Here is a 24,193-nt window from a genome sequence, read left to right on the forward strand (position 1 = left end):
TTTGCACGAAGAGGGACGTTGACAATGGCAGGTGTTCTTTATTGCGAATAAAATTGTACCACGTATTCACAAAAAATACAAAATTTCGTTTGCATTTAGAAAATAAATCACATGCGATTTAAATGCAATTGTGCCAAACCTCATATGCATGTACAAAAAAGGGAGAACAAATGCTCATAAAGCAGGAGTGCATATCCACAACATACACCTCGACCATAAAACTAAAAAAAACCTCACAAAACCAAATCATGACCGGAATAACGCACTAACAGTGCACAGTGTAGTGATTACACCATAATCACGTCAAAGTATGTTTCATGTTGTTGTTTTAGGAGTTTTGTGTGCTCCGGCATTTTGAGTCTCACTTCGAGAGTGTCGTGTTCGTTGAGTTCACGGACTACACTTGAGTCAAGAGTTTCACGACGATTTGTATCACACTCACATCCGAATAGCTTACTTGCTTCCAGCAATCGAGTTAGCTTGTATGTTGCACGATCCAGCAAATTCACTTCTTGAACAAATTCGCAATTTCCTTTCCTGTAGATGCTTATAAAGTAAGTACTCTACAATGAATTTTTCATGCAGGCTAAAGTCCCAGATCCGAATATTCTAATTAAAACAAACATGACTAAGTTTGAATAACTAGGTTTAACTTACGTTGTGTTTCGCTGTTTTTCAAATGATGTGTGCAAATGAATGCTATACTTTCCCGGTTTCGTAATAGTCACCTGACCTGTAGTAGAATTGCAACGAATGCCCTCGACAAACACAGTTCCCGCCCCTTCGCCAGTTTGCCATTCTCGTATGTATTGATATGAACCTTAACAAAGACACAGCATTCGCAGTTGTACAAAGTAGTGCATGCAACCAAATGTATATGCATCGGTATAATGGCTTTCTACATTCACATAGATGCAAAAGCAATTTATTTAAAACTGTACCAGATGGTTGCAAGTAAGTCGATGAATGTTTGCAAGTCAGGTGAGCTGCTGGGCGACGTAAAGTGCCAATAACGGTGTTGTACAGGTTTGCTTTGATATCTTTGTATTTCTTGTCTTCTTTTAACGCTTTTCCCACTGTAAAAATTACGTTGGAAATGGTTAAAGCTTAACAAAGACATACGTTTTCTGTTTCTTATACCCTCATCTATTTTCCAATGTTCTAACATACGTCTTTGTTCATCTTCGACAATCTGTTGGACAAAACAAAATAAGTTTCGTAAGCCAAACATCATAATGTTTCTCAGTTGAAAGCTACGCTTGCATGTGTTGCCACCTTTTCAATTTCGGCTTCAGAATACATGTTTGGGCCTGCAAAGCTTCGATTCACAAGCAGACTGCAAACGTTTCGGCTAGAATACAAAAAAATCGTTTCAACCAACGGTTTCATTACTGTATAAACTAACACAGTTCAAGTCTACTCACCTTAAGTTACAATGATTGCATATAGTTAAACTGAAGGTTTCGTTTTTACAGCATTCCCAACAATTTTGACTCTCTATGTCAGCAATTTTGTTTTTATAGTAGCTCTGCATGCTTACTGCGTAAACTGCTACTACCACCAATACGACCAAGTAAAATACACTTGTTATAAAAGCAGATTTAGCTACGTCGTCCACAACCTTCGATTTATCCTTGATTGTCACCATGATTCATGCCTGCAAACGTCGGATTGACTAGTTGTTTAAGTCGCAGTTGTTCAGGTACGCAATGTGTTTCGAAGTGAAGAAGGCTGTTGATAGTTCCTCTTGGGCAAACGATAAATATATCGTTGTTGTCGTTCCCTTTCAAAGACTGGGACAGTCAAGCTTGTGTGAATGTAACTAACGTTGCGTTTCAAAATGAAACATTTAAAGTCGCTGTTTTCTGTATGTTCTCTGGTTTGTGTAATGTTGGCTTATGGCGTTGTACTGCATATAGCCTGGAAAGAATCAGAAGCACTATCATCACGTTTGGGTAAGCTATACTATAAAAAGAAAATCTTAATTGTTGTTTAAAACAGCTCAAGCTGCTGATGTGCAGTTGTAAAAGCTCCAGCTGGCAAGTTTGTAAATGCTAATGCCTGGTACACACACCAACAGCGGTGTAGGAAACAGTATAGGCTGTGTATTTTAAGCTTTATTAGCTTGACAAACACCTCAAATGTGTAACTTAAAACGCGGTTTCGAATGGCACTGCGAAAGTTGGTCGTTAAATTTTTCAATAGTTAACATCGTCATTTTACAGATTCTGCAATAAAAAACCTTCATAGCCAAGAAGCAAGTCTAAGTGCTGCTTTGAAGTCGGAACCAAAACCTCTGGGACCAGCGGCACACAATGTAGGCTAAGTTCCTGTTTTTTGTCAACCCGCTATCCGTAGTTTTGGTCGGTTCGGGTTTGTTTTTAACCTTCTCTTATTCAGGCGCTTTTGTTTTACTATTGCAGAAGGTGAAAAAGATTTTTCATGACGTGCGAAAAAAGTGTGACGTCATTCCGGAAACACACGACTCCCTCAAAGGTAATGAACATGCATTGAAAGATACACCACATCTGTATTACGTGATGTTTTTATCTGGTGTGAGTTTAAAGCGGAATAAAATACTAGAAAGTTACCGTTTTTGATTTGTTTTACGTCAGTGGTGCGAAAATTGATTCATGGCGAAATGGAAGGAGCGCAAGATGCTTACTTAGAAGTAAGAAGACCTATCGGACACGTAACCGCTTTCAAAAAACACAAACATTCCAAAAAAGGTGGGATGTGAATTTTGTAGGACGCTTTAATGACAACACTTACCATTATGACAACAACAAAAGTAAACTCGAGGATATTTGTGAAAAACGCATTGCCCTGAAGACAGGACAAAAGTTAAATATGATACGTTTTATTTGCTTAGGTGGAGTTCAACGAATGGTCAAATACTGGAGGCACCAAGAAGCAGGGAAGACTTTTCTTTGCCACGGGGTTAATCTCACCAAAAACTTTTTAACAGTCCCGAAGACCGGAAGATACTACGTATACAGTCAAGTCAAGTTCAACTATAGTCGACACAGTAAGCGATACGAAATTATCTGATATGCTGTATGTTCCAACAGAGTCGAACAATTAACTATAATCTTAGTAAAGAATTCGATAACATCGTGTGGTAATTTATAACATGTTGTTCTTTTCTCAAATGCCTAATAATGATTTTTTCATGTTAGGAAGAGCTTCTCTGCATCGACACAGCACACATTTACAACCTTCGGGGGCGTCCTTTAATACCACTGTTCTAGAAAACAACTACTATTTGGGAGGGCTAGAAAAAGGACAAAAGCGTAGTTATAAAGTTTCATACCACGGGGCAGTTCTTAATCTGAGCAAGAATAGTAACTTATATGTGGAAACTCGTACAAGTCCCCATACTAAGCTTGTTACAGATCAAGATGCCGATACGTTTTTTGGCATGTACATGGTCTCCTAAAACAGACCAGACAAGTTGTGGTGGTTAGTTTTAGGGAGTTTGGAAGCCCTGGATCAGTTCTAAAGCAACCCGGCCACCTTGTGTTAAGAACAATTGCGATCGAGTTCTAATCAAGTCTTGACATTTTGCGCTAACGGTTCTGCTCAAATCCGGTAAAAAGTAATCGTAGGTACGAAATTTATGTCACCAACTGGCAAAAACAGGAAACAAAATCAAGGGCAACCTAAAGTAAAAAATAATGAAGCACAAAGCCCGACAGCAGGCTCGGTATGCAATTAGACATTGTTTTCCGGAGATTAAAACAAAACAAACAAACAACACAGGTTGCTTGTAAGTGATTACAAATACGATTTAAATAGATTGCAAACAAAACGCGCAAGTTGAACTTTGCTGCCTAAATGCAGTTAAAATGTAACGTCTATCATTTTCTTTGATTTAAAAAATAGATTGTGGTGACAAGAAAGGTAAACCTTAAAACGATCAGTGCCTCTAAACTGACCACCACAACTTCAAGCTTGAAAGATCAATTTGTACATTCTATTACTCATTACATTTTAACTAGATGTAAGTTCCGACAAATCACTTAGTCGTTCACCCTTTGGTTTTAAAGATATATATATTTCGCTATTACAGCATCGTCAGTATCTTATTCAAATAGAATTTTTGAATAAGATACTGACGATGCTGTAATAGCGAAATATATATATCTTTAAAACCAAAGGGTGAACGACTAAGTGATTTGTCGGAACTTACATCTATTGCTATAAGGATTTTTAGTCTTCACTCACCAAGCAACGGACTGGGTGATTCGAGCTTTAAGTTTCAATTACGAGTATTAGATTTTAACTAAACAGCATTCCACTGTAAAAAGGATGATATTTCTATGCAAACAAACTTTTATCGCATTTGTGAAATGTATAATAACTTACATGAAAGTGAAAAGTACAAATGGTTTCAGCAATAAAAGTACCATATAGTTTAGAATGATATTAGCATCTCAAGTGCCGCATGGTTGCTGTGAAGGCAATAGGATTTAAAAAAAACCAATAACAACAATACTGTGCTTTAAAATATAGGTGATAGGCTCAAGTTAAAGGTTTGGAATGTTTTTGAAACACAAGAGCACTGTTCCGTGACTGAACGCTCCAACACACTGCCTATCCTAGTTTGTTATTAAACGAAACGCTATGCAACCAACAAAAGAGGATCTTTGCTGTGCAACCACGCATTTCCAGTGGTTTGCATCAAAGCGTGCAAACAAGGTTAAAATCAAGCATATCTTACTTCTGTTCCTGCTAAGACCGTACAACTAAACACATTTACGTTATTAGACATATAGAAACAAAGTTTTTGACATTCACAAAAGATAAAAAATATGCCGAGCTTTGTTTCTTCGACCTAAGTTCTGTGTTTCTCAGTTAAACAGCTAACAACAGTTTTGAAGTATCAAACAAACATATTTTATTGTCACGCTGTTACAGACATCGTTGTAACCATTCTCAGCATCTTGCCATTTCTTCATTACCACTTGGTGGTGCAATCATGTCATGGATCATACTGTCTCCTGTACAGCTCCCGTTTCACGTCTTTGGTGCGGAAGCTTTTTTTGCATCTAAAAACCTCATGAAAGAATCTTCTTCAGCATCCTCGTTATCTGTTAGAAAACACAAGTATAACATTGTTTTTCTTTTTGTTTAAAATTGTTATAGGGTGGATTGGTTGTAACACGGACTATTGGTTGTGTAACAGTGCAATGAAGTCAATTAAGTGTCACTTATAACATTTCAACCTCAAGTAGATATCAAACCATAAGTTCAAAACAACAAAAAGTAGACTGCACTCAGTTCATATTTGGTCAGTCATCTGTTGCAGTATTATTTTATTTGGATTAAAACAAACACAAATAGATTGTTTCAGCTTAGTTTTACACCATATTATTCAACTAAATGCTTTAATCCAACCTGCATCAGCATCAGAGCTGTCTGAAGTATCTTCACCAGCTCCATCAATGCCACGGGTCACTACAATACCTGGCTCTGCAACCAGTTCTAAATATATCAAAACAATACATGTAGTGATCCTATATACCAGGGGTGGCCAGACCCGCTTCATGCTCGAGCCGCAGATCACAAAACTTAGTTCTAAAAGAGCCGCAACGCAAAAAATCGAAAACGAATTTATTCACTCACAATGAAGAGTAGGCTATCAAATAATGATTATTGTTATGTGGTGATAATGTGAGTCTTTACCTGGGCTGCAAGTTGTTTGAAATTAGGCTGATGTAATGGAAATTGTGTTTAGATTCGTAATGACCTTTAAAGTTACTAGTTTTGTAATGATTGAGCGAAGCTTGACAAACAAGACACACAGGTTTACCTCCACTATCAATGAATGCAAATAGAATGCATTGTTTTATCATCGGGTTAAACAATTCGGCAAGTTGGGGAAATGCATGCAACATTAAAGAGCCGCAATCAAAGGCTCAAAGAGCCGCATGCGGCTCGGGAGCCGCAGTTTGGCCACCCCTGCCATATACAAATTGTACATCCTTCAGAGCAGTGGTTCTTAACCGGGGTTCGATCGAACCCCAGGGGTTCGACGAAGGTCTTTTCGAAGTATAATACAAATACTCGTTTTCATCAAACTTTAGGGTCTATAGTCGCTAAAAAAGGCATTTCTATTTGCCAAAGGCAGGGGTACACAACCTGCGGCCGTACGGCCCCATGCGGCCGCAGAGACGAGTTTGTGCGATTATGAACATGTTTGTTAAAATATATGTTCAGGCGGCCGTGACGTTGTGGTACTAAAAATAATATTACCCGCCTAATAACCATATGCGTCACACTTTTCCCTATTGTGTGCAAACAATGCGAATAAAACAGGCACCACAAGCATCGCAATATAGATTATGACATCATAAACACCTAATCTGATATCCCCGCTGTGCAGCTTAATCTGTGCACCAAGCTAGACATTAATCTGGGCTTTGGGGGCGCTATTAGATGGTATATATATGATATAAACCAAGTATTTCAAAACAAAAAAGCAGGTACATGGCGGCCGTTGGTGAAATAAGAATCTGCGATGCGGCCGTCCTAGCAAAAACGTTGTGCACCCCTGCACTAAGGTTTTATTTTCTTTTTTTTACGTAACAAAGAGCACTGTGCGCGTTGTTCGTAAGCAGAAAAACAACGAAATTTTGTTGGCAGCAAAAACTTATTATATACTTCATCTTTTTCATGTCTGTGTACTGATGCTAAAAATACAATGCTTCATTTTTGTAAAAACTAAAAATTCCCGGAATTATCCTGAAACAAGTTGCTTGTATTATTATGTCAGAATTTAACAAAATGAAAAACAGTAAATGTTGCCACTACGTTTGAACAAAAACTAATTATGACCCACCAAAGAAAATGGGTTAAAAACCTAGGATGTAACTTTTGGGTTCGACCAAAGGCTGAAGAATATCGTAGGGGTACGGCCGTTATAAAAAGGTTAAGAACCACTTCAGAGTTTATATGACGCTGGGATCCAATTTCCATTATCTTTTTTAATTAATGCCACTTTACCTGCATTAGTGGGTAGTTTTCCTTGCTCTTTCTTCTTCATTTCTTTTATGCGCCTTTCACGTAACTTGTCATATTCTGGTTTGTACTCCCTTTCAAATTGATATGTTACATTAGTACATATTATCAGTTTGCCATTATAAAAGTTTAATTTTTTTACTAATAGTGCGGACTGTAAGTATGTATATATGTTATATTTATACAAGGTTGACCTGTTCATTTTTAAGATTTTTGATTATTTGGAAAGACAACATCTTAGAAAATACATTTCTCCTTAGTTTTACAACAACCACAGGTTCGGGTAGCATCATTAGCAGATTATGTTGTTAGGTTAATGTGTAAGACCTATTTCTGTGCAAAAACTTTGTGTCTTAGACAAGTCAAAATTAATAATTTCTTTAATAGCTTTAATACAAATATTTCCATATCAATAGCAACCAATTTGAAAAACAACTAGAAGGGTGGCTTAGCACATTTTGCTGTTGCATTTACACTATAACCTATTTTAAAACATTAATATATTTCCTATGCTTATTTTGTATTGGGTCCCATATTAGCCATCGTCTTTTATACCCTTAGTCGTTCCTGCAGGCAAAAACTCATGGGTCCCCACACAAGCAAAGTTGAAAATAATGCAATTCAAGAGATAACCATGAGAAAGTCGGGTGTTGTAAGGTAAAACACAGTGATCGGCACTGGGCTTAAATGATAATACTATGTAGAATACAAACTATAAAATTAGATTCAGCCCAGATATTGTTTGAAGTATGTCCTATTTAACGTTTTAAAAAACTGACCCATTTTAGGGGGCTAGTAGGGTAACTAATTGGATTCGACACACAAACTAAAAAATATATAAAAACCACAATGACTCAATCATTGTAGTACTGCAAAATTTCAGCCCAATCCGCCAATGTTTAATATTTCGACCACTATAGGTGTTTTAAGCAACAACCGTTAATGTTTCTGACGTCATAGGGCTGTTAACAAGCCTCTAACTGCCATGGCGCAAAAACGTCCATCAAGCAACCCACCAACGAGCAACATACAACTGGTTGCCCTTGTAACACTATTGAGCAACAGAAATCTTTCGTTTGTGGTGCCCAGTAACATACAAATATGTTTTACACTTTAGGGGCTTGTGGGGTAAATGTTAGGACTACAGGGTTGAACACAACAATCGACACCTATAAATGGCATACTATACAAGAAATCCAAATTTCAGCCAATTCTGACACTGTTTAAAAACTCACCCATTTTAGGGGGCTAGCCGGGTAAATGCTGGGGTTATCAACAAAAACAAAGTGGGATGCACATCTACATGAATATATCTACCATCTGTGTAAATTTCAGCCAAATCCATCAAACATTTGATGGAAAAGCGAGTCGGACAAACTTTGGGTAAAAACACCCATTTTAGGGGGCTAGCGGGGTAAATACTGGGGTTATCAACAAAAACAAAGTGGGATGCACATCTACATAACTATATCTACCATCTGTGTAAATTTTAGCCAAATCCATTAAACATTTGATGGAAAAGCGAGTCGGACAAACTTTGGGAAGAAAAAAAAGGAAGAAAACAAAAGAAAAAAACAAAAACAATTTGAGTAAAATCAATATGTGTCCCCTTCAGGGAAGGGGACCCATAATTAACTTTTTTGTAAAAACTCAAAAAATTTACAAGATACACTTTGAATGCAATGCAGACAAATATCTTACTTAACATATTCTTCGTGTGCCTCTTCAACTGCCTTTAAAAGATCATCAGTCCCTGCGCCAGTAACAGCTGAGAACCCGACCAGCTGCAATATGGAAAATTTTAATGTACACTTAAACAAATTCAAATTTTGGTAAAAACCTTTAGGGTATTGTAAAATTCATCCAGTACAAGACTCATTGATCGGGAAAGGTTTGACATGTAGCTGGTGTCAGCATTTAATGCATCCTGAAATGCTGTAAAATCAGTAGTCCATTCCACTGCAAAACTGTGATCTACAATGTCAGTCTAAATAACCAAAACAATTGTTAAACTAATAAATATACCTTGCCATTTTATCAATTCACACACATCAATGAATGTTTGAAATGGATACATTCATACCTATATTTATTCACTGTTTGTGCATATTTTTCAAATGAAACATTTTGTGGGGTAACTTCTGTATTCAACTCAGCACTATCCACTATAAAACTGTGCAATTTTTGGCTCTGCTTTTGCACTCCTGGTGTAAGCCATAGACATACTTACTTTGTTCATAACCACAATAAAGGGCAATTTGGTCTTGTACAAGATGCTACAGGCATAAAGCATGTTTGACATAAATGTGACAGGGTTGGTGCTTCTTGCTGTGTCCATCACATAAATGACAACTGTTGGAAAGGTGGATGCCTGAAACGAAATACACTGTGTTTGAGAATTATTAATTCGTTGGGCTGCAATCATGTAGATCAGGGGTCTTCAACCTCTTTGGTGCAATCGCCCCCTTTCCAAGGCACCGGCTCAAAATTGACCCCCTATGAGATTGTTATTTGTATAAAAGTTTTTGAGCAGATGCGGGCGGTTAGCTTCGCCTAGCAACACGAAAGCTTTAGTCAAAGTTTCAGTTAACAAATAATTTAATTGGTACTACAGCACGCCAACTATATTTCACGCAATTCTTTAAACGCATCTAAGAAAAATCTGTTCAATCATAGACAAAACAATATTACGATTATGCGCAAACAATTGCCTCCCTTTGTTGAAAACAATGGGGCATTACTCAGTAGAAGAGAATCCTAAATGAGAAATCTTAAATGTTTGGGAAGTGCTTGTGTAGATCTATAAAAGCGAAACAAGTGTGAGGTAAAGCTTGTTACCGTTGTATTTAAAAAGTATGGCCTCTCACCAGTCACCACACATAGCCTCAATAAAGTGTCCCCTGTGGCTAATTGAATGCCCAACCTTGCTTTCGAGATCAAAAAGTACAAACAATCCCCAGTAAACACAAAGTATTCAGTTAGCAGCATGTTTATGCTGATGCGTCCCTCGTCCCTGGTGTTTGTTTGCAAGACGAATTATATCTTCTTGTAAATTAAAGTTAGCTAAGTCTCACAGTTCTTGTACATATTTATAATATCAGTAATGTTGAAATCGCCCCCTTTTGAAGTCAAATCGCCCCCCAACTTCCAAAATTGTCAACATCGCCCCCTCGGTAGACAAAATCGGCCCCTGGGGGGCGATATCGCCCCCGTTGAATAACCCTGATGTAGATCAACTGCACAGAATTTTAGTGGGATTGAAATTTGCTTAAATAGCAGTTTGTTTGTTCATTTGATCAATTTTGAGGGGCTTGCATTTGAGATCAACTTAGTAACTCTTGGGGCTTTCGTTTCCAACACGGGTATAGATAAACAAAATGGCATGTTTACAACAGGGTAAAGTTTGTTCTTGTTCAGACAAAGTTTAGCATCTACATTGTATGCCTTCAAAAAATTCAGATCACAAATAGAATAACATTAGAAAAATAAACCACATGTGAGCTAAACTTTCAAATTGGACAAATAATGAATATCGCTAATATATTGCAACCATAGGCCGGTTGTAATGCGTAGCAGCAATCTTGATCAGCAAGAAACTTATTTCGTACCTATGCTAAACTATACAGTACAATAATGGAAGCTTTACAAGTAAATTAAAGATTACTTATTTCAACACATTTCACAAAAACATGGAAGTACCAGAGATTCAGTTATAATTGCACCAGAAGCTGACCATGTAAATACTTCAATCTGTCCCGGTGTGTCAATCACAATATTCTTGACCTCAGCAGACCTCTTTTGAAGAAGATTCATAACCTAAAAGTTGGAAAAACCAAACTAATACATTGATACTGCGCAAAATGTAACTAAATGTGCATTTTTGGCACATCTTTATTCATGAGAAATGATGTTTGTATTTAACTTTATGGTTAAAACAAGAAACTGAAAAAGTTTGTTACATGTGTTTGGAACAATGTCTGGGTTCGAATGAATAATGCTTTGCTTAATGCTCACATTAAACCAGCACGTAAAGTAGTTTGTTGCAATGTCATGTAGTAATAAATCCAAAATGAGGTTTAAGGTTATATTTTGAAACTTGGAGTTGAATGATCAAGTTCCTCTAGGTAGCATAAATATTACCAAATTGTGGACAAGTGTTTTCTACCCAATTTTAAATATATAATCAAATATTTTTGTGTGTAGTATTATAAACCTGCAAAGTCTACTTTAATAATTAAATCATGGACAATTTTCCAAAGCAATGTTACACATGTTTCTAACCTTTTGTACCAATTAACAAAAAAATACAGTTTGCAATTACATCCCCAAGATGATTAAGATGAAATAGCTGAGCAACTATGATGTTACAAGTAGACCACAGTTTATTTAAGCAAGTAGGTTATCTGAAAACGGACAGTCGAAATGGGAAAATAAGCTTGTCTAGAGCAGGGGTCCGCAAATAGTGGGTCTGGGTCGCAAAATATTTTAAATTTTCCATGAATATAAGCATCGCATCTATAGTATTCATGAACTTTCAGCTTTTTCAACCTAATTATTATTGCATTGTTACATATGACTACGTAACTGTTACATACAGTCTATATCACAATGCAATAAGTTAAGCGTACCTGCGCAAGTAGTCATGCTTTTCCGTTACCATTTTGCTGAATAAATACGTTCGTTTACCTACTGTTTTATGTGCTGAGTTTCGCTTTATTTTGTGCAAGAAAATAGCAACTGACAAAAGCATAATAGCAGTCTTAGTATTGATATCTAGTTGCTTAGTATTTTCCTCAAACTTACATGCTAACAAAATGCTTGGGTCGCGATAATTTAGAGCAATTTTTTTAGGGTCGCACCAAAAGGTATTTGCGGACCCCTGGTCTTGAGAACAACCAGATGTCTGAAATCATTTTTTAGTAAATAGTAATGATACATCTCATATCTCATAGTATTTACAAATTTTAAAAACCTTTAATTGATAACAGTTCCATTCCAGCAATGACACATTTTGCAGACAAAATAAACAAGCAAAGTAGGATATTAAACCAATAGTTAAAAAATATTTCGTGCTATCTTACACTTTTTTGACATTTAAAATACACATACCTGGTCAAATTTGGTGGCAAATAAATTCAGCGATGTCATGATTCCACCATTCGGACCCAAACCATACTGTTTCATCACTTCTTTGTAATTTACTGTGTCTTGAATGTCAATATTGACAGGAAAAGGAAGTTCACTCACTGCTGGATCAAGATTAATGACATAGGGTGGAAGTTGTTTGGAATGAAGGTGAGCAGTCAATCTCTATATATAATGCATCAAAAAAAGCTAACAGTCTTGGTCGTATTGTTTGGACATAAACTTTACTTCCAACTGTACAAGGGTTTCCTGGCAAAATTACATTTTTTAAATTTTTTTTAAATTATTGTTCTAGCAGTTTCCACAGTACAGTGATTTGTTATTTAAATGACAAAGTGAGTGCATAATTTTACAGAGATCGTAAATTATTTTTTGCGAAAATGCGCTACCTAGAGGTACTAAAAAAACGATTTTTTTTTAAATTTAGACTTGTTGTCACTAAACAATATTGCAAATATGTGGTCTGTAGTGAAATAAAATAATTTCAGTCCAACACATGAAATAATTAAGCACCAAAAATAAGAATTTTTTTTAGCTAGTATCCCAGAAAGTAGACACACCTCGAACTGTTCTTAAATCAATATGATATTATGTCATACATTTTTTTGTTTTGTCTAAAATAAACAGTTGGTATTACTATCAACAACATGCCACTCCCAACATATGGTCGTTTGCAAAGTTTACCTGGACTAGAGTGGTTTTTCCAGATCCTGCCATACCCAACACAATTAGCACAGTGGGTTGGCCATGCTGGATGGGCTCTCCATCAGATGCTGTTGAAGATTCCCCCATTATTTGCAGGCTTCAATATTATTGTGTTATATATATGCTAGTTTCAATTTCTAGAACAAGATGTATATGTGCATATACGTATATGTAATGTAAACATTATTCATAGTTGCAACCGCAAATAAATCACAAGTACTAAGCCAATCTCCAGAAAACATATTTACATTGACCACAAAAAAGTGATGTTGCACAGAAAGCATACATTAAAACCAAATTTAGGTTTGAACACCAGTATGGATAGTATGGCAGTGCACACCCAAGACTATTTTTTTCAAGTTTGATTGCACACTTGAGACATTTTTTAGGTTGCAACACCTGGTGTGTTTGTTCCCTTTAAGAAAAAAATTTCCCTTCGAAATTTTCGTTTTACATTAGTTAACCGCAGTGGCGCAATTGCATTTGACGGTTATTTTGAGATTTTGTTAAATATTTGTAAATCGGTTAGCTTTTTTTGTCGAGGTGCACACCTAACTGGTTCGTGCACACCTTAAAATTTCTTCGCGCACACTTGCACACCTGAAAATTCTTCGTGCACACCCGAGATCTCGACGAAATGTGCCATAAAATCCAATGTGGTTTGAACATAAGTTTTTAGTAAGAATGCAAATAAGAGCTAAACTGGATGTGTGCTAAAGACTTAAAAACCCTACCTAAACATATACAAACGCTAAATTTTATATCTAAAGTTATGAAAACAATGCTGACAAAAGTTTACAAGTCGCTGCCATCACCTAAAAATTTAGATTGCACAACACAACTGCGGGTAAACACACGTGTTCCGAACTTCCGAACTGTCAACAAAACAGTGCTTTCCGAATTTGGTTTAAGATTTCACGCTCTGATGGGTCCTGTTACAGTTACAAGCTATAAAAATTGCAAGGTATACAAATCTGTGGTAAGCTGTATGAAAATTATCATGACAAAACATTTCTCAGTAATTTTTTGTGATAAATTCAGCGACTTCGCAGTCAGTCCCAAACAGTGTAGCCTACACTTACAAAATTCGTACACGAATGCTCGTTTGTTCCTTTGGAGACATTTGTTTATTATGCTATAAATTTCCCACCTTTTAATATATTATGGAATCAAATGTGGACAATAAATGCAAGCTGTTTACGACAGTTTTACGACATTATCAAATGTTTTGTATCTATGTGTTATTCGTTACAGCGAAAATTACGGATTTGCAGACATTGACCCAAAGTGCTGAAAAGAGTCAAGTATCGGCAAGACTTGAAGGTCGAAACTTTTCAGTTTTCAAACAAAAACCTTTCTTGTCGTTGTGGTAAGTTTTGCTATTAAGCGACTTTTTTGTCCTAACATACTTAATCATGCTTTGTGGTTTAGTACAATTGGCGTTCTGTTTACAATGTTGAGGCAATTTACCCGACTAGCTATCTCGTACGTTCCAAAAAGGACAAAAGTAACTCGTCCAGATGGCCCAAGATTTAGAACTGGTGTGCTTCATTCCAGAGATGCTGCACAACCATTCAGTCCTACGGTATGTTGTAAAGTGCAACGTTTTTGTTATTTTTGTGGGTTTGAATGGTATAGTAATTCACTATTTTTTGCTCATATTGCGCCTTTATTACACATATATGGTTAATTACAAAGCCTTCTGGAATACATAACATATTATTTTATGAAATTACATTTATCTGTTCCTAGTAGAATAAAAACATTCAAAAACACAATTAAGAGGGCCTGGTGTAAAAAGTGCAAATTTACTAGAGATGGCAATAATTGTTTAATAAAGAGTTACTTGAGGAAAATCAAAAACACCACAGAGTCACAAAATCAGTTTGTACAGCAGTGTCAATACAAGTGCATCAAAAATATACAGGATCACTTAGTGCATTATTATCACCACTTGGTGCACCGTTATAACATTTGGTGCACCTTAATATCGCTTGGTTCACCTTTATATCACTGTGTACACTTATATCACTTGGTGCACTTTTATATCACTTGGTGCACCTTTATATTGCTTCGTAAAGGTGTACCTAGCCAAATAGAGTTCATCATTTATTGGCTCAATGCTTTCACAAATGTACATCAAATTGTGTTATTATAACTAGTGAGTTTACACTATTTAGGTTTTTTTTTCGATGTACTATTGCTCACAACTATATATATTGTAATTTAAACATTTTTCTGATATTACTCATATTAAAAATGTAAACAAAGGATGATTATGAGCAATGTATCTTAGTCAACAATAAGGAAAGTTATGTTTCATTGTTGGTGAATATAAATTGCAAATACACTATCCTTACTGACCTTAAGACATAGTGTAAACACATTAGTTATAATAACACAATTTGATGCACATAGATCTATAAACTACACTAATATAGACCATTTCCTTGGATGTCTTTGTGACTGCTAAAAACCATTCTGGTTTGAATGTTTGCACATCACCATGTTGCAGTACAGTGTGTAACAAAAATAATTGATACTAAGTGTAAACGTGAGGTAACAACCTCATTAATGTAAGATTTACTGTTAAACTGGAAATGCCAATAAAAATGTATTAAGTTTTACTTTGCTCACCCTAAAATATAAAGATATAATTTAAAACAATAGTATGATAAGTTTGGAATGTTTGTTTAGAATGTTTAAAATTAAATGTTTTATTTGAACCAAAAAGCTAGAACACAACATTTTTCCAAATATTTTTGTTCATTTTTAACGTTATGAATCTAATTATTCCCATTTTCTTCCAGGACTTCTTTATAGGTTTTGTCACCATGACAGCATTCACTTTTGGACCCGCAATGTACATGGTCAAGTCCTGGCAGAAATATAGGCCAGCAGAATAACTTTATTGAACACCTTTTGTTTAAAACCAGTTGTTTGATTTGCTTTGACTTGCTGAAATTAAAAATTGACCGGAAAACTTTTGGTCGTGTTTACTTGAATAAAATATACTCAAAAGTTCTGTTGTGTCCAGACAAAAACATGTCTAACACCATTATATTATCAAGGATTTTTAGCACCGGAGCACCTTTGGTGATATTATTTGTAAATAATGCGACAATTGTTGACATCCAGTGTATCTGTAGAAAATTATTATGCAGAAAAACGTTTGCCCTGACAGTGCACAGATTCCAGTGATACGCTATATTCTCCGGCGTTGTTCTTCACCAAAAATGTAGCTAGCTGTTTAAACTGTGCTCCTTAGTTTTGAAAGCAGGAACATTCTAGTTAAACATGGACAGAAGCCTTCTGTTTTATGATTTTCACATCAAACTTTTATTACAGAAATTATCAAAACCGGTCAGCGGCTCATTAGGCAAATCCGCGGCGCCTGCGAAAAGCCTTGTGTTTTCCTATGGTTTGGAATCACCTTAACTTAAATAGCGCATTAAAATTGTGATCAAGTTTATGCCCCTGAATGTTAGCTCACTTAAAGATGCGAGAATGCTTGTTTGAAACCGGCTTGGTCTGCGACAAATTGAATTAATTGCATGAAAATCATTGTGCAAAGCAATGTTTGTTTGGTAAGGAGTCTAATCAGGCTAAGTAATGAAAAACAGCGTATCACCCTTTGTATCAGGGAGTCGAACCTTAACTTAAATAGCGCATTAAAATTGTGAACAAGTTTATGCCCCTGAATGTTAGCTCACTTAAAGACGCGAGAATGCTTGTTTGAAACCGGCTTGGTCTGCGACAAATTGAATTAATTGCATGAAAATCATTGTGCAAAGCAATGTTTGTTTGGTAAGGAGTCTAATCAGGCTAAGTAATGAAAAACAGCGTATCACCCTTTGTATCAGGGAGTCGAACCGCTTGTCATATGGGTTCGGTTTTGGTTCACTTCGTTTTGTTTTTAAGGGTTCGGGTTCGGTTCAGGTTTTCAAAAATGTATATTTTCGGGTTCGGGTTTTGTTCCGTTTGGGCAAATTATCCGGTCCGAACCGGTTTGCGGTTTTTAAACCGGTTTAAATTTTCATTCGTTTCAATTTAATTCTACCCACCATCCGCCTGGCGTTACCAAACTCCAAAATAATTTTGCCCGTGCACTGCTATTCTTGACACGCCCTATAAGTGTTATCTCGAGTATTCTTCAGTGCGTTGTTTTGAAAAAAAATCACAAAATGCAAAACATATTGCATTTTTTACTGATTCGGTTCCGGTTCCGGTTCGGGTCCAACGCCTAACAGAATATGGGGTTCAACTCCGGTTCGGGTTTTTAGAAAATCGTAATTGGCGGTTCAGTTTCGGTTCGGGTTTAATGAAATTAACCGCTCAAACCGGTTTGCGGGTTCGGGTTCCGGTTCGACTTCCTGCTTTGTATTGATTCGAAACCAAACTTTACAAAACTGCATACTTAGCAGAGTTGCAAGTCGGGTCGGTTTCGGGCTTGAAATTGGTTAACCCAACGGGCTTATGTATGGAATTTAACAAAAATTTAATTACCTAGCTAAGTCGCTAATTGCTGGAATAGGCCTGTCAATCAAATTTTCGGGCCAAATATAGGTTCTTAAAAACGATTCGGGTTCGGACCAGGCTATACGGGCATTTTACGCACGTCTTGATAACGTAGATCTGCCAAAGTTCGTCTACACCAATGTACGCAATTAAAAGCTACAGAGAAAAAATAAATGTACAGTATTTGCATTGTCAAACAAATTTTCACAATATATCGGTCGGATACTTTTGCACCGTTCAAAATTTGCTAAATCAGTTTACTTGTCATCTGTTAAATAGTTTTCGTACATATTGCAAACGTATATCAGTTATACTCCGCAAAAATGAACTTACCTAAACATACACTTGAACTAGCCGTCTTCATCCAGTACACGTCATCCCTTGGAAAATTAAGCTTTTAACATTCACGATTGGGCTAAAAAATTGTTATTTGCAGCATACGTCCGGCATTGTCAAGCAACAAATGTAGTTCAACAGCCAACGCCATTAATTCAAACAAGCTCCTTGTTTGCGTTCAACTTCACCGTGATTCGTGATCCCTAATAAAACACATAGGCCAGCCAAAATTAACCTTTTTTCACCAGCACAGTCACCTTCACTGCTAGTGAGTACGTGACTGGAGGAAGCGCCAGAGTCAACGTTCTTTATAAACAATCGATTGATTGTTCCTCTTTGAGCTGGGAATTTTTGCATTGTATGGGCGTTCATGTGTGTGCTTAGAGTTGGTTGTTATATGAACCAAGTATGGCTACAGAGTAAAAGTGGTTTAGTTTGTTGGGTTGTTTAAAGCAGTTTACCAGCGACTGTGTGATTCGTAATAATTTAATTGTGAAAAGGAGAAATCAATGCTGTATCAGTAAAATAGCTGCTCTAAGTTTCAGCGCAAATGAAAATTTGATGAACTGAAGGTGGCCTGTGAGTTGTAGCTTTTTCCATTAATGTGCTGAAAGATGATCGTCAAAAACACGACATGAACATAGTTGAGCACAGCTACATGTATAAAATGGCGAAACAGGTAGTCAGTTCAGCAAAACTTGTGGTGCAAACATTTGTGACTGCAAGTTTTTGGTATTTACGCTGAACCATTGAGCAAATTTAATCCTGCTGGACTAAAACAATATTTTTTTAACCAGGAATAGCCATTGAGAATGTTATTCCAAAGACTAGTCCGTTCTTCGCTGGTAACTCACGTGACTAAACGAACTAAGGTTACCCGTCCAGAATGGCCCAGACTGTCTCATCCTGAGGTTGGAAGACAACACATTCGCCCTCCTCAGAGCCCATCAACACCAATGGTGATTGTTATGTTCATTTTTGTATTTCGATCGTACTTTAGGAAAGGTAACTTTCATTCGGCAGGTGCATCTATCCCTGATTTTATCTTACCTGATTAAACATAGTTTAGACAGTTGTTAAGCAAATCTGGCACTTCTAACTTAAGACACAGCTCTCGTTGCTTGGTGGACAAAGACTATAATGAACCTTTTTGCGAACCGTTTTACCGATACAGCTTGTTATGCTTGTTTACAGATACTGATGATGCTGTTAAGGCAAAATCTATAATATGTGTCTCAAAATTAAAAGGACTAAAAGGGACGGTCTAATGACCTAATGTTTTTCATAAAACTTAATCGATTGTTGCAAAATAAATAAATTTCCGTTCATCTAGAAGGGGTGAAAGCTAATACTTGCAAATAATCGGTTTCTTAGGTGAAAAAATGTAGCTTGGAATATTTCAAACTTACACTGTGTTAAATTAATAGGATTTGGCAATCGGATTTACTGTGATGTGCACATTCTCCTTTGGTCCAGCACTTTGGAGCGCATCCCAGTGGAAGAAATTTCGACCAGATGACAACGGAGGCTTTGCATAGACTGGATTCCATAAAATTTGCATAGTCTATAAAACTTTGCTATTAAGTATACTTTATTGAACTTTTCAACTGTTTAGAATTTCAACCTGGCTTTCGAAATAAACCATACACCAATAAACCACGGGGTGTCGCCAAAGTGGTAGCCTGTATCCAGTTTTGTCAGGGTTGCAAACAAAACCTTTACAACGAACGCCCATCAACAAATCCCTTTTACTTTAAACAGTGACGGAAACCACATTGTCATTTCATAATACTAATTCTTAGTTTGCATAAAAAGCTCCAAAAAAATGATTGGCTTGAAATGTTTAGGGGCGCGAGGTCCTCTCCATTCTAAAGAAACCTCTGGTACAAATTTGTACGTATGCACTATGCAAACATACAACGGATATGATTTTTAATGAGTCAAACCATTATTTTTTAGTTTCTTTGGAACGTTGTTCCGAATGTCTTGCTTTTTACAAACTGCTTTATATGTGCTCGGCCGGCTCAACAAGCTTTAATTATTCGTATGTTGAAAATCAAAACATACAAATTGCGAGCACTCATATAAACAACAAGCGAGGTTTGTCTGTAAGGTGCATTGGGTATGAACAAAAATTCCTTCAGATATACTGTGTTGAATATTGTTATTTGTAGATACACCTTTTCGAAAAATTTTTACGTACATTGACAGCATAGATATAGCGCACAAACTAGTGGTCGCTGCACCTGCGAATGGGTTATGGAACCTGCGAATTTTTAGAGTTTAAAGTGTAGTTTGGGGTTGATTGGTTGAAAGAGATACTGTAAAGCTAAAAGTGATTGTTGTGCTATAGAATCATTTAAAGATACAGTGGCCTATAGAGTGCGCTCCTGTAGCATGCAACCTACATAATAAACACATCACTACACACCATCGAAATTTACAGTTATTTTTAGCTGTTTTTAAACACCAAACTTTAAAATGGCTCTTCCTCTTATTTTTCCTTGTTTTACCAAGTCGATGGCATCATTGACCTCGTCCAGGTCAAAGTATTGTAACGGTGGTGGTGTCAACTGCAATTAAAAGATGTTTAATACCACGACCATCTTGTTAGCAAGAAGAAGCCAAACAAGCAAGTTAATAAAATTGCCTTTTTTTCGGCCACCAACTCCATAAGTTCCTTCAACTGGTTTAAACTGCCAACGTGAATTCCTTGAATACGTTTTGAGTCCAGTGCGATCATGGGCAGAGAAAAGTTGGCTGCACCACCAAACAAACCAACCATGACTTGGATTCCAGACTGCAAAATGAAGTTAGCTTTTCTTATAAATTTGCTATGTCGTTAGAGATACATATAGGCTTAGATTACAGTTTGTCTAAAAAAGTAAAGTTATTTGATGCCAATATGTTTATCGTATGGCACAAAAAGCTAATTCATTTGATATGTCTTGTATCTTTATACCACAAGAAAATTGAATAAAACCTTTTTTACTTTGGGAAATGGGCATTTTTATCCGTACTAAATTCTGTGTTGTTAGAGTATAGAATCAAACATTGTTATGCGAGGTTAACAATTACCGTTAACAAACAGTTAAACGCTCGTTCAGATGTGATCTTTGAGTTCACTAAGTCCACGACGGCATCGAATCCTCCGCGCAAGCCCTTTTCCTTTGTTGCTGCTACGACGTCATCTTCCACACAGTCACGTGACCACAAAACCGTGTCGTCACAACCACGTAATTTGGCTGTAGCCAATTTCTCTTCCTGTCGAATTTTTCCCTTACTGGATGGAGATGTGAAGAACATTTTATTCACTTACTGATATGTCGGCTATTATAATCTTCGTGTTACTTGGCAGAACAGCTTGAGCGATTTGTAAACACCAAAGACCCAAACCTCCCGCACCAACGATTAGTAGAGAAGCTTTATCTGCAAAAGTAGAGCAAGGATAAAAAAGCAACTAAAAATAATACGTGACTTGATTATTATTACCGTTGTTGTGACGTAAAACAAACACTACAGTGCATGTTATCGCTGCTATTTTGTTTATCAATGCTTTCAAACCTGTGATTTTAGTGCAGAGACATATACAATCATACCTTGAAACTTTAAGAGTGTTTCAATAACCGGTTTTACGTGACTAACTGCGTTGTATGTTGTAACTCCCGCACAAGGCAACATGCAAGCAACGTCCAATGGCACCGCATCTGGAACGAGAATTGCTGAACGAGCTTCTGGCACTACAACGTGACTCGCGTATCTGAAAGGAAACAATATTGCAAAAAGGTAGAAACGGTTTACAAACAGTAAAAGCACACTTTACTATTTGCTAAAGAAGGTTAGATTTTGTGCTTTTTATAGGTTTAAAAAGTGTAACATATGTTATCATGATGATGTATTGAAATCGAAGTTGTTTTACGAACAAGTTACATACGCATCATACCCGCCAGGAATTCCAAATCCGTAGCAGGTGTCTCTTACTGAGCAAAAGTTGCAGTTACCCTGATCACAAAAGCGACAAGAACCGCATCCTCTCCAGGGATAAATTGCAACTCGATCCCCAATCTTTAGTTTGCCTAGAATACATAAATTCTTGTCTTTAAGTTTCATGCAATAGTGGGGCCCTCCAAATGTGTAAAACTGCGTAGTGTTGAAATAAGTTAAATACCTTTCAGCTACATAATGTGAAAACATTTTGGACAAACCGTTGTTTTGCAAATCTGAGCCTATCGAGTGAACGATTCCAGACATCTCATGCCCTGGAGATATTGGCAACTTGTATTTTGGATTTGCGGAGTACCTTTTTTTCTCAAAACCGAAATCCACCTCATCTTTCAATTGGAGAATGTCCGAATGACAAATGCCACTGTAGGATATCTAAAAAATCTTTTTTTGTAGTACTGCGTGTAAAAATATGTAAAAAATAAACGGACATAAAAAAACAGCTTTGGAATCGTTAATGCAGACCTACACATCAACGGTAAAACAACTAACACTGGAACTCAGGTGACGCCCGGTTTGGTAGGTGGCGCAACAGAGTATAGGCATTTATGGTGTCAGCACCCTAAACGCCTATGCTCCGTTGCGTCACTTACCAGAAATTCCCAGACCGGGCGTCAGCCAAATTGCAGTGTTGGTAGCTCTACCCACAACAACATTTAACTGTGACTAGCAACACATCTTGCATTCTCTGAATTTTTTGACATCTTTTTTATAATTTTATTTTTAATTGCATTTTTGTTTTGTTGTACGGATACAAAGCAAAGTGAAAAATGCATTTTATATGAGTCGGGTATCAGATCGGATATCAGTACTCTGTGTAAAAGTAGTGCTAGCCCTATAAAATACTATACCCTAAAAACAACTACAAAACATGTATAAAAGGTACACATTTTCAAAACCTAACACATTTGTCAGAAGTATCATTTGTTTGAAGTGATAGGCTACATGTAAACGTTTAAAAGTAATTATACGTTTTATAACAAATTATACCTTGACAACTAATCCGTGCCTCGGAGGATCCGGTATGTCAGTTATGCAAACTTTCAATGCTTCCCGTAGTTTTACAATTTCTGCCTTCTTCATGTTACTTTTAGTTTTTTGCTACTGTTTCATACGTATCGCCAGCAAGTATAAGCATAAATATAAATGTATAGATGTCTACAAAAACGCAATCACATAAAAGCAACGAATCCTGTTTGCATTATGCGCATGCAGCTTGTGAACAACTTTGAATGAAGGACTCTTGAGTATCGCTAATATAAACATCAACCTTTTTGAATAGTGTTGGTCTGCATTTAGTTCGAGGGCTCTACAGACATACTGCGTTTGCTTCAAGCGTTCATGTCAGCCGTGCGGAACAGCATTTGGTACGTCCCGTCGCGTTTGGCGTCGTGCGGTGACCTTTGCACACAACTCGCGGTTGCCGTGGCACATGCTGTTCAAGCGTTCTGTATTTTGGCTGATCTTGGTCCACATGTTGTCTTTTTTAATTTGGTCCTTGTAATATTTGTTTTTAAAATTGTATAAGTATGGGGGCATCCCGGATCATTTGAATTAAAATTTCATTAAAACTCATCTTAATTGTTTTGCTAAAACCTTAAGACAAACTTTTTAGTGCAATGTGACAAATAAACGCAGTATTTTTAGCCCAAGTTCTCACAAAGTCCACTTAGTTCAATTTCGTTGACACAAAACATCAACGCGTCAAGCGGATTTTTTTATTTGTCACTTGAGCAGAATCTTTGAATGATACATTATTTTATGTTCGACGTGAAAAACTGATTGTTGAAACCTTCTTCGGTAACTGTGATGCTTTAATTTAGAAAAAAAGACATAAGAACTATTTTAATGTGTTATGATTTTGTTATTGTTGATTGTCACCTATTTACAAACTATGTCACCATAAAGTAAAAATCCCAAGCATGTATCGAAAAACCGAATCACATTTCGCCCCCTGACTCACTTTTTTTACTTCGACACAATATTGGCAAATTATGATCTTTATTTTGTTATTTACAACGAAAAGTACAATCAAATAACTCGAGCTGGTAAACTTATGTAACTTACAAGCTGGCCAACTAATAGCATAAACACCGTCACTTGCAAACAAAACAGATCCAATGCTCAAAGTGTGACCGAAATTAGCTTTTGTTTGCTTACGTCAGAGGTCACCAAACTGTTTTCAGTGTGGGCCGGATAAGTTTAAACATGATTCGCGCTGGCCGCATAGTTTTCATGCCCTAGCGCCGTCTTTCCAAACTTAGCCCGCGAGGCGATTTTGATAGGGCCGCCAAGATATTATCTTTCTACAATCACATTCAAAATCTGGTAAAGCGGCTGTTAAATTGTATAAGTCGCCTCATCTTACGAACAATACTTATATTACGTCACAAGTAACAAAGAAGGCAATTGTTTGCGCACAATTGACACTTGTAGTCTTGTCTGTAACGTAACAAACTGGCTT

The 24,193-nt window shown here is 36.7% G+C and overlaps 4 protein-coding genes and 1 long non-coding RNA gene across 6 annotated transcripts; 2 read left to right on the forward strand and 3 right to left on the reverse strand.

The window, feature by feature from the left end:
- Nucleotides 1-18: 18 nt before the first annotated feature.
- Nucleotides 19-1,347, reverse strand: LOC145208895 (uncharacterized). The gene is made up of 5 exons (XM_080079140.1): nucleotides 1,276-1,347; nucleotides 1,141-1,192; nucleotides 942-1,076; nucleotides 658-820; nucleotides 19-537 (listed from the first exon to the last, which is right to left on the reverse strand). The coding sequence occupies exons 1-5, from the start codon at nucleotides 1,300-1,302 to the stop codon at nucleotides 288-290; spliced, it is 627 nt and encodes a 208-aa protein (XP_079935266.1). The 5' UTR covers nucleotides 1,303-1,347; the 3' UTR covers nucleotides 19-287.
- A 3,528-nt stretch (nucleotides 1,348-4,875) lies between these two features.
- On the reverse strand, nucleotides 4,876-13,031 carry LOC145231146 (GPN-loop GTPase 1-like). 2 transcript variants are annotated; one of them, XM_080096324.1, is made up of 9 exons: nucleotides 12,853-13,031; nucleotides 12,133-12,333; nucleotides 10,723-10,839; nucleotides 9,254-9,394; nucleotides 8,864-9,010; nucleotides 8,725-8,807; nucleotides 7,009-7,097; nucleotides 5,401-5,487; nucleotides 4,876-5,093 (listed from the first exon to the last, which is right to left on the reverse strand). In XM_080096324.1, the coding sequence occupies exons 1-9, from the start codon at nucleotides 12,958-12,960 to the stop codon at nucleotides 5,020-5,022; spliced, it is 1,047 nt and encodes a 348-aa protein (XP_079952450.1). In that variant the 5' UTR covers nucleotides 12,961-13,031; the 3' UTR covers nucleotides 4,876-5,019. The 2 variants fall into 2 exon arrangements, with proteins under 2 accessions (XP_079952450.1, XP_079952451.1); XM_080096325.1 differs by lacking the exon at nucleotides 10,723-10,839.
- Nucleotides 13,032-14,021: 990 nt separating this feature from the next.
- On the forward strand, nucleotides 14,022-15,898 carry LOC145231172 (uncharacterized). The gene is made up of 3 exons (XM_080096326.1): nucleotides 14,022-14,242; nucleotides 14,305-14,458; nucleotides 15,684-15,898. The coding sequence occupies exons 1-3, from the start codon at nucleotides 14,037-14,039 to the stop codon at nucleotides 15,777-15,779; spliced, it is 456 nt and encodes a 151-aa protein (XP_079952452.1). The 5' UTR covers nucleotides 14,022-14,036; the 3' UTR covers nucleotides 15,780-15,898.
- A 2,633-nt stretch (nucleotides 15,899-18,531) lies between these two features.
- LOC145209598 (uncharacterized) lies at nucleotides 18,532-19,336 on the forward strand. The gene is made up of 2 exons (XR_013855127.1): nucleotides 18,532-18,686; nucleotides 19,155-19,336. It is a non-coding gene; the product is annotated as an uncharacterized LOC145209598 (long non-coding RNA).
- Nucleotides 19,337-20,189: 853 nt separating this feature from the next.
- LOC145203286 (6-hydroxyhexanoate dehydrogenase-like) lies at nucleotides 20,190-22,888 on the reverse strand. Its single transcript, XM_080075848.1, has 8 exons — nucleotides 22,720-22,888; nucleotides 21,933-22,104; nucleotides 21,671-21,803; nucleotides 21,327-21,487; nucleotides 21,047-21,156; nucleotides 20,806-20,991; nucleotides 20,378-20,527; nucleotides 20,190-20,300 (listed from the first exon to the last, which is right to left on the reverse strand). Exons 1-8 carry the CDS (start codon nucleotides 22,810-22,812, stop codon nucleotides 20,190-20,192), a joined length of 1,116 nt encoding a protein of 371 aa, XP_079931974.1. The 5' UTR covers nucleotides 22,813-22,888.
- Nucleotides 22,889-24,193: the final 1,305 nt, after the last annotated feature.

The sequence above is a fragment of the Phallusia mammillata genome, chromosome 1 (genome assembly GCF_965637545.1).
Source record: "Phallusia mammillata chromosome 1, kaPhaMamm4.hap1.1, whole genome shotgun sequence".
Classification (NCBI taxonomy): domain Eukaryota; kingdom Metazoa; phylum Chordata; class Ascidiacea; order Phlebobranchia; family Ascidiidae; genus Phallusia; species Phallusia mammillata.

Bases quoted from the DNA above. Each gene is read 5' to 3' on its own strand.
- LOC145208895 (XM_080079140.1), bottom strand. From the start codon at position 1,302: ATGTATTCTGAAGCCGAAATTGAAAAG. The intron at 821-941 runs GTACAGTTTTAA...GTCTTTGTTAAG, and splicing joins GACTTACTTGCAACCATCTG to GTTCATATCAATACATACGA. The intron at 538-657 runs GTAAGTTAAACC...AAGCATCTACAG, and splicing joins GAAAAACAGCGAAACACAAC to GAAAGGAAATTGCGAATTTG.
- LOC145231146 (XM_080096324.1), bottom strand. From the start codon at position 12,960: ATGGGGGAATCTTCAACAGCATCTGATGGAGAGCCCATCCAGCATGGC. The intron at 10,840-12,132 runs GTATGTGTATTT...TCCAACTTTTAG, and splicing joins TTGCCACCAAATTTGACCAG to GTTATGAATCTTCTTCAAAA. The intron at 9,011-9,253 runs GTAAGTATGTCT...TTGGTTATTTAG, and splicing joins TTATTGTGGTTATGAACAAA to ACTGACATTGTAGATCACAG.
- LOC145231172 (XM_080096326.1), top strand. From the start codon at position 14,037: ATGGAATCAAATGTGGACAATAAATGCAAGCTGTTTACGACAGTTTTA. The intron at 14,243-14,304 runs GTAAGTTTTGCT...TTTGTGGTTTAG, and splicing joins AAACCTTTCTTGTCGTTGTG to TACAATTGGCGTTCTGTTTA. The intron at 14,459-15,683 runs GTATGTTGTAAA...ATTTTCTTCCAG, and splicing joins CACAACCATTCAGTCCTACG to GACTTCTTTATAGGTTTTGT.
- LOC145203286 (XM_080075848.1), bottom strand. From the start codon at position 22,812: ATGAAGAAGGCAGAAATTGTAAAACTACGGGAAGCATTGAAAGTTTGC. The intron at 22,105-22,719 runs GTATAATTTGTT...AAGATTTTTTAG, and splicing joins GGCACGGATTAGTTGTCAAG to ATATCCTACAGTGGCATTTG. The intron at 20,992-21,046 runs GTAAGTGAATAA...AAAATTCGACAG, and splicing joins TTATAATAGCCGACATATCA to GAAGAGAAATTGGCTACAGC.